Source organism: Clinocottus analis, unplaced genomic scaffold (genome assembly GCF_023055335.1).
Source record: "Clinocottus analis isolate CAN_PGR_092001 unplaced genomic scaffold, fCliAna1.0.p SCAF_17, whole genome shotgun sequence".
In the NCBI taxonomy this organism is placed as follows: Eukaryota; Metazoa; Chordata; class Actinopteri; order Perciformes; family Cottidae; genus Clinocottus; species Clinocottus analis.
The window spans coordinates 16,789,069-16,805,084 of record NW_027175898.1 but is presented as its reverse complement, the minus strand read 5'-3'; the positions used below and the strand labels follow the sequence as shown (position 1 = coordinate 16,805,084).

The following is a 16,016-nucleotide window of genomic DNA, read 5'->3' as shown; positions in this document are numbered from 1 at the left end:
AAGGAGTTCCACAAGGTTCTATACTGGGGCCTCCTTTATTTTCTGCATTCATTGCTTTAGGTTTTTTTCATTGCACTTAGTCACATTTGGTGTTTTTAGATACACAAAGTGTTCCACCTACTGCCAAGCGTTCCTCACGGGTCTGGACGCGGCGATGGCGATACCGGCCGATGGTGCAAGACTGGTGACGGCAACAGTGTTCACCTGACGGGGATCCGGAGGGCGACTCCGCCATCAGCTGTCGTCGATGTATAGAAGCAGCGTTCACCAGTAGGGTGCGCTCACGTGCACAAACACACGATGTCAACACAGCACAGAGAAGCTGTGAACGCAACCGACACAGGAGACTGACTTCGTTCTCATTATCTTTACATAGCAAACAGTTGTCGGACTACTTTTGTCAATGCGCTGAATATCAACTAGAGAAGAAGCTTTTATGGTACACAAATGCTGAGTCTGTGTATATTTCCCCTCAATGCACAAAAATGTGCACCCTATGAGAAGCTGGTTGGAGGAAACAGTCCCATATGTTTTCCCCTCATTAAGACTTTCAGATACGCTTTGGGTGGCAGATATTTAAATATGCTATTTTTTGATATCAGTAAATATACATGGTCTCTCTCTCCTGAGCTACTCGTGTGCCACAAATGAGAAAGCTTGTTAAACCTCGTGCAGCTTACATGATTTGCAAAATAAATAATGAAGTGAAACAAGCTGCAGCTGAAGACCTGGTGTGTATTTTAATTGGCTGTTTGCATTCCAGTGCATTTAAAATAGAAACGCACACGAGTTGACAATGTTAGCCTTCAAGGATTATATTTATCAGTGCGTACAACGAGCCGGATTCATCAGCACTTGATCCCTGTTGATGTTTAGAGGTTCAGCTGCAAACTACAGCAACATGGAAGTGGAAAGTCACTTTATTAAAAAAGTGAGGCTTTGTCTTTCACGCACCGTTTTCCTCATATAGGATTATTTTCATATGTTGTTTATGACCGAACCCCAAAGTGCTGCTCAGTGGTTATGGAGAGATCCATTAACTGAGGAATGATCTTTGCGCCTATTTGTTCCAATTAAAAGCAAACTTCATAAAGCATACATGGTTGAAAATGTTTGAAATCATAAGACAATAAAAAGAGCTCATCTTTGATATTTGTGTGAGTTGCCCTCATCACGGTGGCGGCAACACTTCCTGTTGCATTTCTGGAGTCATTCAGGACATTTTTAACAAGATGAGATTTCTGCTGTGATAAAAACACAAAAAGGAAAACATGAAACGTCTCCTGTAACATCTAACTCCACTTATGTTCTCAACTTCAAGTTGCACAATGGAAAGTTGCATCCGGCCTTCTGAACGGTAAATGTCACATCTTTTACGCGGGCACGAGGATCCAGCTCGACGCTGTGTTTCCTCGAACGCTTAAGGTTAAGATGATTACCTTTCCACGAAAAATATGTCCCACTCCACTTCCATCCATCTGCTCACTGGACGAACAGCAGACGAGAAATTATACAGCCGGTTGATGAAATCCGGTGAAAGGCGTCTCTCCGTCTCTCCGCTGGTCTGCCGCTGAGAGGTCCACCTGTGAGGCGCGATGGAAAGCGATCTGGAAGTGGACATGAATGAACGCTGATGAAATATTAAGGAACATCTCTCCCTTCCTCTCACTGCCACTGTTTTTTTGTGTTGCTTTCCCTCCGCAGGACACTGAGATCATCAACACGGCCATCTTGACCGGACGCACCGTCGCCATTCCCGTCAAAATGGTGTCCATCGAGATGAACGGAGCGGTCACCGACGTCTCGGCCTTCGTGCAGTGCAAGTCCTCCAACGAAGACATTGTTAAGGTACAGCAAACCTCATTTCCTCCCATCTCAGAGATGTCCATTTAGGAAACGTAATCCCTTTACTGGTCCGGTAATACCGGAGAGTGGCCCCCAGCGCCACGGTCACAACATCAGGAAGGCATAAAAATATAAAACGGCGCTCCATGTGCGCTCTGGATTCGATTATCCCCTCGTGCCTCAGATAAAATCAATAGATGTTCATGAACACTCATGCATATGAATCGATGCGGCTGCAAAGGGAGCAGTAAGAGCTCCGTCGGACGCCTTTTTCCAAGAGCGGTCGCGTGTCAGAGAGACGCCTGGCGTCACGCCGCGATGAGACCGACTGCAAGCGTGACGAAGGGCCGGCGGCCATTATCACCTCTCGACCACGCTGAGAGAGAGACGGTACGATGGCGAGGCTCGTCGCTTGATGAAATGAATGAAAGTGGGATCACAACAACTTGCAGAGCGCATTAGAGTCTGTGATCACGTTATTACCCCCCCCCCCCCCCCCTCAGTCAATTAGGATCATAATAGATTGTCCTGCAGGCAGATTGCGTAATCGCTCAGGAAGCTCGGTGGAGGCGTCGCGGCGGCGTTTTGCTCCGTTGGTCTCGAGAGAAGCGGCGGTGCGACGGGAAGCGTGACCTGATGACCTGAGACGACGTCAACAGCGTGCGCTGACATTTTTATTCAAATATAGAACAAACCCGTTCCTCTCATGCAACATCTAATAATAATAATAATAATACTCGTTTGATAACGTTTCCTGATGCTGTCTGCCTCCAAAAGCAGAGTGATGGGAAAGATCCATATTTTGTTTTCTGGATTAAGTCAAAATAAGTAACTTAGAGTTGGAATCTAGAATGCAGTTACAGCACGTTTCAGATTACGTCTCTTTAGATTATTTAATCTGTGCTTTCAACTCCTGGAGGAAGATGGTTTAACCCTCTGGGGTCATTTTCTCCATTTTACATCCTTTCTTAAATCTTTGGTGATGAAAACTGTTTTGCCAAAGCTCATCGATTTCACAAAAGCAGTGTAATATATTCATAAAATGGAAGAAACATGTATATAAATGTCTAAAACCACATTTTTTATTAGCGTTTTTAAAAACTTTATTTTTGTCTCCCAATAGCAGAAATCAGTCATTTCATGTTTAAATTCTTCTTCAAAAATAAATACCTCTTTGGCTGAACTTATGATAACAGAAACAATTCAAACATAGACGAGCGGTCTGAACAATACTTTGGAAGAAACATTTCTCTATAATTATTATTATTATACCCGTCTCCAAAAGCGATTGTTCCAGATTATTAAACTATGCAAATCATCTGGTTTCAGTCCAACTCTTCACATCCTGCGATGGCCTTTTGGGATTCTGCTGTTGTTCACTTCAACAAATAAATATATTGTATTTTAAGAAGCCGGGGTGAGTGGAGAAGCTTGTTTCTGTACCGCGTCGTAAAATGACTTCATGCAGTGAGACCACTGGACTCCTTCTGGAGCTCCAGAGACTGAGGCCGAGTCAGACGTCTGGCCTAAGAGAACGTCGAATATATTTTCTTTTTGTTTTGCTGGACAGACCCCGGTGGTCGCCGCCTGTCGGCCATCTTTTGAATCAGATGAACAGAAACCAGAGCGGATAACAGAGGAAAACTATCAATTCAACTCATAGCAGTCGATGCGTTTCCGGTGTAAATATGTTTCTTTAACATAGAAAGTTCTCTACTAGACGGAAAAAACACCTAAAATAGCAAATATCTGATGTTTTAAAACAATTATTACATGAAATGGGCACATATTTGTGAGTTTAAAAGGTGACGTCCACCGCTTTGTGTCCTCGTTTACAGCATTTACACACTTTGTGTTTCGGTTCAGGTGCATTAAAAAGCTTGTAAGTTCTAGTTTCCACCAATACCAAACACACAACGTGTCGTCTTTATTGTTTAAATACTTTGAAATGAGACGTAGTTCGGACAGCAGACGGATTCGACCTCGTATTTTCAAGACCGTGTAACGTGCACGTATTCTACAAATAGCTCATCTTCCACGGTGACTCGTTTGGGTGACGTCATGGCGTCCGTTGGGCTTGCCGGGCGTCCGGTGGTGCCGAGTCGCCTTCTGCAGAGAAGAACAGGTGTTGCACGGGAACGGCTGGCCTCAGCACATCGTTTATCACATTTCATCATCCATTAAAGACGAGGCGGCGGTGCCGCGCGGCATCGACCGGGGCTTCGCTCCAGCGCATCCGCCATTTTACAGTCGAGGCTAATTTCAGAACGAGCCCTTCAGGGCGAGGGGAACGCATCGAGTCAATGACGGCTCGATACAGCGTCCCCCCTGAACACAGAAAGTAAAAGATTCACCGTCAAGTCGGAGCAAAAAAAAGGTGAAGCGACACCGAACGAGCACATTACTTCAATGCCGAAAGCCGGATTGAGTTGTTGTGGTCGCGGCGCGGCGGCTGCTGTTCCTCTTGACTTGAGACTGCAGGTTTTAGCAGCGTTTTAAACTCAAATTATTTTCAATACTTCTTCCCTGAATAAAGCTTTTATTATCACCAAGCCGGGAGTTTTTCCTACTTTGGATATTTGCCAACCCACAGGCGCTTTTTTTCTTTTGTGGAGAGTATTTTGAGAGTAAGAAAAGGTGAGAGGCTGTCATTTTTCTTTACTGGTACTTTTCTTTATTTCGTGCTTTCTTCTTTGGAAAGAGCCTATAGCAGATAAGACAATCCTGCGTGTGCACATTGTGTGTGTGTGTGTGTGTGTGTGTGGGAAGGAGACCTTATTAATGCACCACAGTTGTACAAAGTGAGGAACGATAGAGGAAAAACACTGTGTGTGTGTCAGGGGGCGCCATAAGTAACAGAAACCCCCCACTCGGCCTCCTCCCCCCGGCATTGTGACTCATCGGACCCATCTGAAGGTGGAGATAAGCCCGTGTGTCTGCACATTACATGCGTGTCATCCTGCACACACACTCTTCCTCGCTGAAGGCTCCTTCCTCCCCGCCACACTCTTTATATGAGGCTGTGTTCACACCGTACAGGGTTCAAAACTCATTTCCAATTTTTTGCTTTCACCCAGATTTGATCTTTCTGCCTCGACTGTTAACATTAATGTCCGAGGTGACTCACATCGGACATCAGCGTGAAAGGATCCTCGCCTTGAAATGCCGCACGCCGTGTACGGCTCATTCGTCCAACGGCCAATAATTCAGAAATCCCAATATTGTCTCGGCCATTACCGGGGAAAATAGCAGACTTTTTCTAAAGGCTAATTTCCCCAAAGATACCTAACTGAAGTTGTTGGAGTCCGATGACAAACGGACCATTAAGTTATTGCCCAATTTAACAGAAAAATAAATATTTAAAGGGGCGGTTTCATATCCCCACGCAATTTCTATGACATCATTCCACTGAATCATAATTGTGGTTTGTGAAATGTGATGAATGTTTCACAATGTCTCACACGCTTTGACCAATAGATCTTTTTTAATTAAGGGACCGAGTGAATCGTGAAGAATCTGTTTGATGAATTCATTTACATGACGAAATAAAGTCATTAATTGTTTCCCAGGAAGGAAAACGGAGTAAACATCTTCTAAAAGATCCTTCAGGGTTTCATGGAAGCGATGTATGGCCCAGATAACGTGCAGGCTTTACAGCTTCAGCATGCTATGACATCAGTGTTCACAGTTTGGAGCCCTTTCCTGTTCCAACGTTGCAAAGCCAGGTCCACAAAGATGAACTTTTCCCAGTTTGGCGTCAACTTTAGTGGCCGACCGTCACCGACGCTCCTGCAGGTTCCCAAATGTTGAGTTCAGCGTTTCCACGCGGGCCTTTTATCGTAATAATGCAAATGGTTTCGTAATGAGATCCGCAGCAATTACAAGAGAGACTTCCACCTTTCACCCGACAATGGAAGGTGCCAGTCGGGGAACCTTTGTAACGCAACAATGCAAAGTCGACGGAGCGCCGCTTTGCAATGGGAAATAAATGAAAAGATGAGTTTTTTGTTTAGTTTTTAATTACATCCAAACTGTTTCCAAAAAGTCTCCAGCGTCCCAGCTCTCCAGAACAACAGCTCATGTTCAGCCCCAACGTCATTAATCCCCCCCAACAACAGGCTAATGGCTGCTGGCTCATTGAGCTAACGGAGCTAAATGAACTCGTCGGCTGCGCTGCTCTTGACGCCGGCGCTCATCCATCACGCGAAGAAAAGCTTCACAACGGCTCCGAGACGCGATCGCGGCTAACGCTAGCCATATGTCAGCTTTCATTTGGAGAGCATTTAATGTACCGTACCGTTAGCCCTAAATGGAAACGCCATTTGGCGGAATATCGCGGCAATTAAATTCAGCGAATATTAAAATGTTTGAAAGTGAAATCCCGGGTAACGGCGGTTTCTGTTGTTAGCCGGGCCGCGTGAACGATGTGAATGTCATCGAGATGGCTCCGTTTTTTCTTTCCATATCCTGTGAATTTACAGACTTTGTTGTGAGGTGACGTTGACTTTGAGACGTGGGCGTCGTCCGTTGACAGAACTGGAACAAAAGCCACGTTTCTGAATCGTGTGTTCGTTTCTCGCCACCTTTAGAATAATTGCAACTCCCGAGATGGAAGCTATTTTTGGATCCCATGTCTGCATCTTTTTTTATTTCTCTCTACACCATTTTTTTGTAAAGACCTTTTATTTCTTCGCTGTGAGCGGGCTGCTCGTAGACCTGCAACACGTATCGTTGGTTCCAGTCCCGTCCTCGTAGCCGTCATCCCCCATCTTGACCTTTTCCTGCTGTCAAAAAAAATATCCAAGATACCCTCTGAATTAAAACAATAATGTGTATATATATATATATATATATATATATATATATATATATATATATATATATATATATATATATATATATATATATATATAAGCATCTGCAGTTTCAAATCCCCACACTTTGGTTCTATGTTGATTTTTGATCGCTCGATCTTTTTAATGAAGTTGGAGTGGGATTAAACAAAAAAAAGATGTCTATTTATGCCCTTAAATCACAATACACCCAGCCAGTCCTGAACCTTTGCTTAAATATACTGTAGGTGTGACTCAGCGCAGCCAGACGCCTCCTTTCTGCTCCTTTTATTATTAAAATAACACAGTATAATAACCATACATGTTATAACGGCGTAGACCGGGCGAAATTTCACACTTTAACATGAGAACAAATGTGTTTAATGCGTTGAGATTGTGTCGCATCAGGATTAAACAGAACTGATTTTTTTTAACGTCAATCAGACATGCTGTGTGAGGGGCGTCGCCTTTCCAAGTTCTAGGGGGCGCTATAGACACATTTTTGGGTATTTTTTTTTAACGCCTATATCAGATGGCTATTTTCACCAGGTCTGACACGCGTTCCAGATTTGGTGACTTTTGGAGGGTGACAAGTCCCCCAAAAGCAGTCCAAAGTAGAAGAAATAAAAATCTGAACAATAAGACCAGACGCATCAGTTTCATTAACGAGCGGCGGCTCCTCCAGGTGGCGTCACCTGCAGGTGGCGTCACCTGCCTTAACCCCGGCCGCTCTGCGCCACGTGACCGGCTGCAGACGCTGAGGACGCGCTCGCTCGTGTCCAGACGATCCGTCTCCGCCCCGGCAATCTGCTGGCACCGGGGAGGATGCCACAGCGCATTAGCGGCAGTGCGGCGGCATGTGGCGGCTCCTTGTGTGAAAGCCCTCCTCGGAGATCCCCCACGGGGCCACCGATACCCGGAGTTGCTAACAGCTTTTGACTTGCAATTAGCCGGCCAAGTTTATCAGCGGCAATAGCCGCGGGAGCTGAAGCGGCACTGCAGCTCGGGCACCTTTCCTCAGAGTGTGTGTGTGTGTGTGTGTGTGTGTGTGTGTGTGTGTGTGTGTGTGTGTGTGTGTGTGTGTGTGTGTGTGAGTGTGTGTGTGTGTGTGTGAGTGTGTGTGTGGCTTTAGGGTAGAAGTGACTACATGTCAGGCAGATGTTCTCCGTTCTGCACACAGCCAGCCGTGCTGTGATTAATCAAGGTGGCCGGGGTCATTGTGTTGAGTTACTTCTTTTTTCCTCGTGCCTTTTTTTTTTTGTACCTCGTCTTTTCATGCGGACGCACACGAGCAGACGGAACAACAACAGGCCGCCGCCGCCGCCGCCGCCGCCGGCCCGCGGACGCCCGCGAGGTCGAGCCCTGCAAAATTGCATTAACGGACGCGGAGGGAAGGGCCGTCATCTGGAGAGGTCCGTCGCGTCCGCCTCCCCGACTCCACCACTCCGGCCCGCGTGCATGGATGTGGGGAATTATATTACCTCCTCCCAGTTATGATGAATCCGCAGCCCTGAGAACTGCCCAGCCCGACCTCCATTTGCGGGAGATTAGGTCCTCTGATTACAATGCCAGCTACCTCCCACCACCAGATAAATCTTCTATGGGAGCCCGAAAGCAAAGCCCTCCAGTTCCATTGCGCTTAATAATTTAGTGTTCGAGGCGGACGAGTATTTATGATCATTCAAATTGGAGCTGGAGTTTTTTTTTGGGACGAGAAGCTAAAAAAGAATGGGTTTAACTTAAAAAATGGCACTTGCCAAGACTTAAATTTAGAAATGCCCCGATATTGAATTCATAATCATTGCCAAATGATATCGCATTACGCGGACGTCTCAGGTGAATATGTTCATTAATGTTCCGTGTAGGTGTTGTTGAACTAAAAGTTCACGTGAAATGTGGCACCGCTGTCAGCCGGCGTGTTATAAATGATGTGTTTGGCTGGAAAGCTTTTGTTGATGTATTATGTGTCCGTGTAATTGTTCATAGATCATTATGCTGCGAGGCGTCGGGGGTCAGGACGCGCGTCGCATGCCTGATTTGCGCAATTTGTGTAACTGGGTTACTAAGGAGCGCTAATTTGACGACATTGTGTACGGCGCCGGCTCTCAGCACTCAGCCATCGAACGCTGGAGAGCCGGTGTTTCTTTTCTTCTTTTCATTCTGACCAAACGCACAAAGCAGCAGCTGATTTCCACGGATTCGTTCCGTGTCTGCGGTTGAAACGCTGCCGGAATTGGAAAAAAAAATATATAGTGTCGAGTGTTTTGATGAAATGAAAAGCTGCAGAGTTTACACGCTTACATAACTTCATCTTTCTCACACTTACTGTCTGACTAAACCTCTATTCATCCTGAAAAACCTTTATTTTCAGGGTCATTGAAAACCTGGAAAAGTCATGGAATTTGTTAAATGGTTACTTCCAGGCCTGGAAAAGTCATAAAATCCCAAAAGTTGTGGAAAAGTCGTGTAAATGTGTCATATTCATGTGTTCGTGTCGTTCATTCATACCGAGTGTGAAATAATGAATCTGCTTTGAAATGATTTCACACAATGTTTGCTCATGGACATTTGGTTAAAAGTGATGGAAATGTGGTTAAAAGTCGTGGAAATTTGGTACAAAGTAATGAAAAAGTCTTGAAAAAGTCTTGAAAATTTGATGAAAAGTCATGGAAATTTGGTTAAAATTATGGAAATTTGGTTTAAAGTCATGGAAAATGTATGAATTCTGTATTTTAGCCCCAACTCCCCCAAAAATAAGTCCAAAAAAAAGTCCAAAAAAAAGCCCAAAATGGCGCGTCTTTGCACGAGGAGCGTTGGAGTAAGAGATGCCACAGCTTCACATGGCGTCTCATCGCTGGGGTACGACACGTGCAGGAGGATCTGGTCGGCATGGCAGGCTGACTGATGTTCGGCTGAAGCGTTCGCGGGCAGGATGACATAGTATCTGACTTCATGGGGGAGGACTACAGCCGTGCAGTTTTTCATAAAGATCTATAATTAAACCGTACAACAGATCATCCGTTCGAGCGCAACCAAAAAGTTCTGTCGCGCCGAGCACAACCCGAAACGGCGCCGCGTCAGACGCCATTCCTTTTGTTCTAGCGCCGTCTGAGGCGTCACGTGTACATATTGTCTCGTTGAATCACGTGTTCAAAGCAGCCGACTAAAAGAAATAAAAATGTTCGTCTTATCTCACAGTTTCTAGGTCGGTCGTCACTCAAATGCGGGACTGGAAAAGTGATTTCTTAATTATTTTTTTTAACATAATTTGTCTCTTCTAACATTTACTTTAGGACTAAATGAGAGTTGGCAGAGATGGTTTATGTGCCATAAACTTTCACATCACGTTCAAATGCCCGAGAGATCCTGTCTTTATATTTGCTCTGCTGACAATGTCAACCTTGAAACGCTCCGTGATGAATTGTGCCGCATCCATACCGCGCCGTAAATCACCACACATCACTTAAAACCTCTCGCCACCGGCGCGACCATTAACATATAGATGGTCTCTGACTTCTGACCCCCCCCCCCTCTTATGATCCGTCCTATAGGTGTCCATGAACTGCGACTACGTGTTCGTCAACGGGAAGGAGACGCGGGGATCCATGAGCGCGAGGGTGATCTTCAGCTACGAGCACCTGAGCGCGCCGCTGGAGCTGACCGTCTGGGTGCCCAAACTGCCGCTGCAGGTGGAACTCTCCGACAGCAATCTGAGTTTCATCAAAGGCTGGAGGGTCCCCATCCTGCCCGACCGGAGGTGAGGCTCAAATCCAAAACGGAGGTAGAGAACGCATGCAATGTTGGAGGGACCTTACGGTTTTCTACGTTCCTATCTGGAAAAAAAACCTTCGAGCGTAGTTTCCCCGTGCAATACGGGATTTTATGATCACTTCTGTTTTTTGCTCAAAATGAAGTGCTGAAGTATGGAAGCCCATTTCCGCCAAAAAAAAAAGAAACTTAGGACCAAAAAAACAAATTTTGGCCAAAAAAAAGAAAGAAAATTAGCACCAAAAAAAAAACAAAAAAAAAAATTAGGTCAAAAAAAAAAAAAAATTGGACCAAAAAAAAAAGAAAAAAAATTTGGACCAAAAAAACCCATTAGGACCATTTTTTTGTTCTAATTTTTTCTCTTTATTTTTGTCCTCTTTTTTTTTTTTTTGTCCACTTTTTTTTTTTTTTTGGCGAAATTTTTTTTTCTTTTTTTTGGCCAAATTTTTTATTTTATTTTTTTTTGGTCCACTTTTTTTTTTTTTTTTTTGGCGAAAAATTTTTTTTTTTTTTTTTTGGTCATCATTTTTTGGGTGATTTTTTTGGCCCTCATTTCTTTTTTTTGTGGTCATCATTTTTTTTTGTGTGGCGGAAATGGGCTTCCATACTTTAGACATGTAGACATATAGAAAAGGATATTTCCATATCTAAATGTGCTTAAGAATTCACACGTAAAAATTGTTGTAATATTTTCCAATGATCGTGTCGTGCAGGTTTCAATAACACCACACCAAGCATGACACATCATCACATAGAGGCTAACATCTTCTAGCTAGCTAACGTTGAATCTAAAAAACGGACGCGGGAGACGACGCTGCAACCAGTGAAAGCTCCAGACTTTACTGTGAGGAAATATGAGCATTAAATATGGATTCATCATCACAGGCGGTGATGCAGAACAACAGTGTTTAGCTGGGTGGGAGGGGAACAGAGGGCGGGTGCCACGCCTTCCTCCATGACGTGATCAGCAATTAGCTCGGCGCGTGCGAGCCGCGCTAAAAGCTAACGCCGAGGGAGAGCAACTACATTCTTCCACAATAATCGTATGTTTTCAAGGGGAGCGAGTTCCTCTCCCTGAGTGTATCTTTTGGTAAAAGCCGACACCGCCGGAGAGCAATCGGTGCGGTATAATTTGTTTTTTCTTCTTACTTTTAGTCCGTGATTACTGTAGAGCTCATTATCCTAAGAGCATGGAGCCCCACAGTGTTAAACATTGGAAACTAGGATGCCGCCCGGCCTTCTCTCTCTCTCTCTCTCTCTCTCTCTCTCTCTCTCTCTCTCTCTCTCTCGCTCTCATATGTAGTCGCTTGTTTTGTTCCAATTAGTTTCTCCGGCTGAAGAACACAGCAGAAAGGCACCTCGTGAAATGAGGCATCTCAAGTGCAAATTTGATCCACGCGGCCGCCGTGTTTGTGTCGTACCGGCCTGAACTCATTTCAGACAACGAGTCCACGACGCAGACTTAATCTGACTTTTGGGTAAATACACAGAAAGCCTTCTTTTGTACCTTCAGAGAGATAATGATGTTTTTGGACTAACACGCAGGTAATTTAGGGTGTTACACAGAACTCAAAGTGATGGTCAGGAGTTGTTGTTGCTGAGCCACTACAGCCAGGTACAACATGGAGCTGTCTGTTTTCACTTCATTAAGGTTTTGTGAGTGTTGTGTTCAGACTAAATATTAAAATAACAATGAAACATTATGATCCAATTCTCTACAGTGGTATAAGGAATCAGACATATTGGCCTTCATGACAATATTGCACAGTAATGTCAATAGAAATAAAATAAAACTGAATGAGCGCTTTAAAATATAACACTCTTGGATGTGGGAAAGATGGCCCCAGCGGGACATTAAGATGGTTCAAACCAGGACCCCAAAGTGGCCTGAGGTTGAGGGAACCTGGACTCCACAACATGAAAATATTCCAGCATTCTTGTCATGCACGGAGCAGCAACAAACAGGCCCACAACCCTCCATTTAGGAAATGTTTAATGGCAGCATTAAAACTCAGCGCGGGCGGCTGCTGTCGTCGCTGCTGGAGTTCATCACAGTCGACCAGATCCATTCGTACCCGAGCGGAATACAAACGGCGTGTTTAAGGAGTTGTTTGAAGAATTAAAGGATTGCAAATGACCTCGAGAGCTTGGAAAACATCTTGCATTGCCTCATTTTTCAAAGATCCCCAATGGGCTGTGATGCGCTATAGGTTGTTTATTGTTTTATTTTTTTTACATGTAAATGCGTCTTGAATTCCCACTTCAGGACTATTCATTCCTCTTTTTTTGATAAAAAAAAATGGATTAGCTTATTAATTTAATGAAATAAAATATACTTCTCATCAAAATATATAAAAAATACAACAATACAAGGCAAATTTAAGTACTCTTCTTATTTTATCCTATCCCAGAGATCGTAATACACACCCACCTTCAATAAGACACGCCCAGTTTCAATAAGACACGCCTACTTCTAATAAGACACGCCTACTTCCAATAAGACACACCTACCTTCAATAAGACACGCCTACTTCTAATAAGACACGCCTACTTCCAATAAGACACACCTACCTTCAATAAGACACGCCTACTTCCAATAAGACACGCCCACTTCCAATAAGACACACCTACCTTCAATAAGACACGCCCACCTTCAATAAGACACGCCTACTTTCAATAAGACACGCCTAGTTTCACTAAGACACGCCCACCTTCACTAACAGATCCTTTCGTCAACCTGACCAGGTACTTTTTGCAAGCTTTTCCGTGTGAAAACTGAAGTTCATTTGAAAAGACAAAGCGTGCGCGTGACGAGTGGAAAGAGGAGAAACCAGAGCGTCAGAGTTGTGTTCCGTGAGCTGAGGAGGAGGGACGCGGTGTCGGTTGTTCCAACCCAGTAGGTGTGTTCCTCTAAAGTATTCCTCTCCGCAGTCCCGTGTTGTGCAGTCATGTAAAGACGAGTCAAAGACCCCTCGTGAGCTGTTTCAGGACCACCGGGCCGGAGAACTCTTTCATACTGCAGGCGAAGCTTTTTTTTAGTTCTTGCACGCTGTCATTTGGACTCACCGAGGGAATTTCATTGTCTTCTCTGTAGTTGTTGTTTTTTTCTGCAACTGCAGACAAAGAAGAGCTCCCATCATGCCGACTGGTGCCCCATGCAGCCCATTGAAGATGCTGATACTGACTAGACGGGCCGTCCCACAGGACCTCTGGTGGGAGTTTTTGGACATCTTTTGATGTATGCGATACAGCACTTTTTTCTCCAGTTTTTCTGTTGGCTGATCCGTGGTTGCAGCAGTATCCGAGTGTAACTCGCATTAAAAATATATTTTTCTCGACAGGAAATAGATCAATCCCTCCTTCTCTCTCGATTCAGTGGCTTGGAGTTTTGTTTAAAAAACAGCCTACGTCTCATTGCGGGGTAATTGTTCTTGTCAAAGGGTCGATGATGCCGACGCTGTCCATGAATCACTGCGGGGCGATTTCCTCCCGGAGAAAGACGTGTATTCGACGCATTCATCACATTTTCTGATGTGGAATCAATCATCGTCCGCCCTCTCGGTTTGGATCCTTCCACATGGTCGCCATTAGTAAAGAAGAGCTGGTCAGTTTGTTCTTGATCCCCAACATCAGAGGCGCTGGCGGCCGTTATCCTCTGTGCATTATTCTTTCATTTTTCACCACTTTCTGAGGTTGTTTGAAGTCAGAAACAATGGTGCCCTTAATTGGCTCGCAGTGGAAACTATCCGGATACGTTTACATTTAGACTTGTTTGGGACTCAAACTTGAAGTTTAGGAACTTGGGATGGACTTGAAACCCGTGCGTCAGGCCTCGAGACGTCTTTGTGACAGCCCTGGACGTCTGCCATCGACAAAAACACTCGACCGCCAACCAGCTCGCCCGCACGCCGCCCGAGAGCGCTACGGGATTTACGACAAATCATCTTAATTCTGAGCGACGCCAACTCTCACAACAACACGAGATAGCGGGATCTATTTGTCTCGACCTTGCCGTTGTTTGTTTACAGTCGTTATGGAGCGGTGCGATAATGAATGAGCCCGTGTTTGCACACAGGCCTCACAAAGCACTGTAAATAATACCTCAAAGAGAGGACTCAGACGGAGCTCGTTAGTCATCTCAGACACACAATGAATCCAGACGCTTATCAGTGTCAGACTTTTTCTAAAGCCGCATCATTTTCGTGACTGTTAGAATTAATTATTGTCTTTTCATTAACTCCGTCTGCCTCGCTTCCTCTCACGAAGGCCCCTCGGCTCGGCTCCAACGCGACCTCTGACCTCCCTCACTCGCGCCCCTCGCCGCCTTTGCGCTTCTCATTCCCCCTTCCCGTTGCAGTCTCTCCGTCGCCACGATCCTTCCCTTCTGCAACGTGACACATCGTGTACCTTCTCCCGGCCTGCAGTGGGCCTTCTGCTACGCTGCAGCAGAATTGCTCACTGGCTGCATTATCCAGCAACATGCTCTAAAAAAGGAAAGGAAGTGTAATCGGGCGGGCAGTCCGTGTGCACTGGAGCTGCAGCGTGTACGGTTGTATCAGAGACTCTAATAAGAACAGACAATATTCTTCTGGAGGAGAGGAACAAAAAAAATTGCAACCTTATTTCCAGGTACAGACTCCGGGAAGGTAAACTTTCTCTGACCTGAGCCGAGAGTCGCAAACTCTCCGGCAAGAGACGAGAGAGAGTCTCTCCGTCTCGTCGGGTTTTTACTTTCTTCCTTCATCCCTAGAACAGGAACGCTGGGTGTTGTTCACCCGAACGATTGTGGTTACGTTATTGTCATTGTGTTGCTTTTGTCTTGAGTTGCATGAGTCTTTGTGGAGCTTCATGACCTTACAGACGTTATTGAAGGTGGGCGTGTCTTATTGGAGGTGGGCGTGTCTTATTGGAGGTAGGTGTGTCTTATTGGAGGTAGGTGTGTCTTATTAAAGGTAGGTGTGTCTTAGTGGAGGTGGGCGTGTCTTATTGAAGGTGGGTGTGTCTTATTGAAGGTGGGCGTGTCTTATTGGAGGTGGGCGTGTCTTATTGGAGGTAGGCGTGTCTTATTAAAGGTAAGTGTGTCTTATTGAAGGTGGGCGTGTCTTATTAAAGGTAAGTGTGTCTTATTGAAGGTGGGCGTGTCTTATTAAAGGTAGGTGTGTCTTAGTGGAGGTGGGCGTGTCTTATTGAAGGTGGGCGTGTCTCTCTGCTCCAATCCCTGTTTTTTTCAGCATTTTTCAGCATTTACGTTTTCGGGTGATTTTCACCCGACGTTAGTAATAGAGGAAAAAATTCTCTCGGGTAAAATAAAAGAAGAGTATTTCGATTTATTTTGTATTGAAGTCGGGACAGGTCAATACAAACAAGTTGATACAATAATCAGAATCAGTTTATTGCCAAGTACGTTTGATCATACCAGGAATTTACTGCTGAATGTTCCTAAAAACCATCCATTGGTGACAAAGCTGCTAACTCTCAATCTAAAGAACCAAGACAATCCCATTGGAACAATGAAAGTGCAAAAATAAAAGTGGCATCGGGGGGGGGGAAGCGTGAGGTGTCGACAGGAAG

At 44.9% G+C, this 16,016-nt stretch overlaps 1 protein-coding gene across 1 annotated transcript in view; it reads left to right on the top strand.

Moving 5' to 3' along the window:
* tmem132e (transmembrane protein 132E) overlaps window positions 1–16,016 on the top strand; it is a 106,908-nt gene that overhangs the window by 63,958 nt on the left and 26,934 nt on the right. Inside the window, exons 5-6 of the mRNA XM_068580153.1 lie at window positions 1,705–1,848; window positions 10,229–10,434. Of these exons, the coding sequence (XP_068436254.1) occupies window positions 1,705–1,848; window positions 10,229–10,434 (350 nt within the window). The remainder of the gene's footprint in view (window positions 1–1,704; window positions 1,849–10,228; window positions 10,435–16,016) is intronic.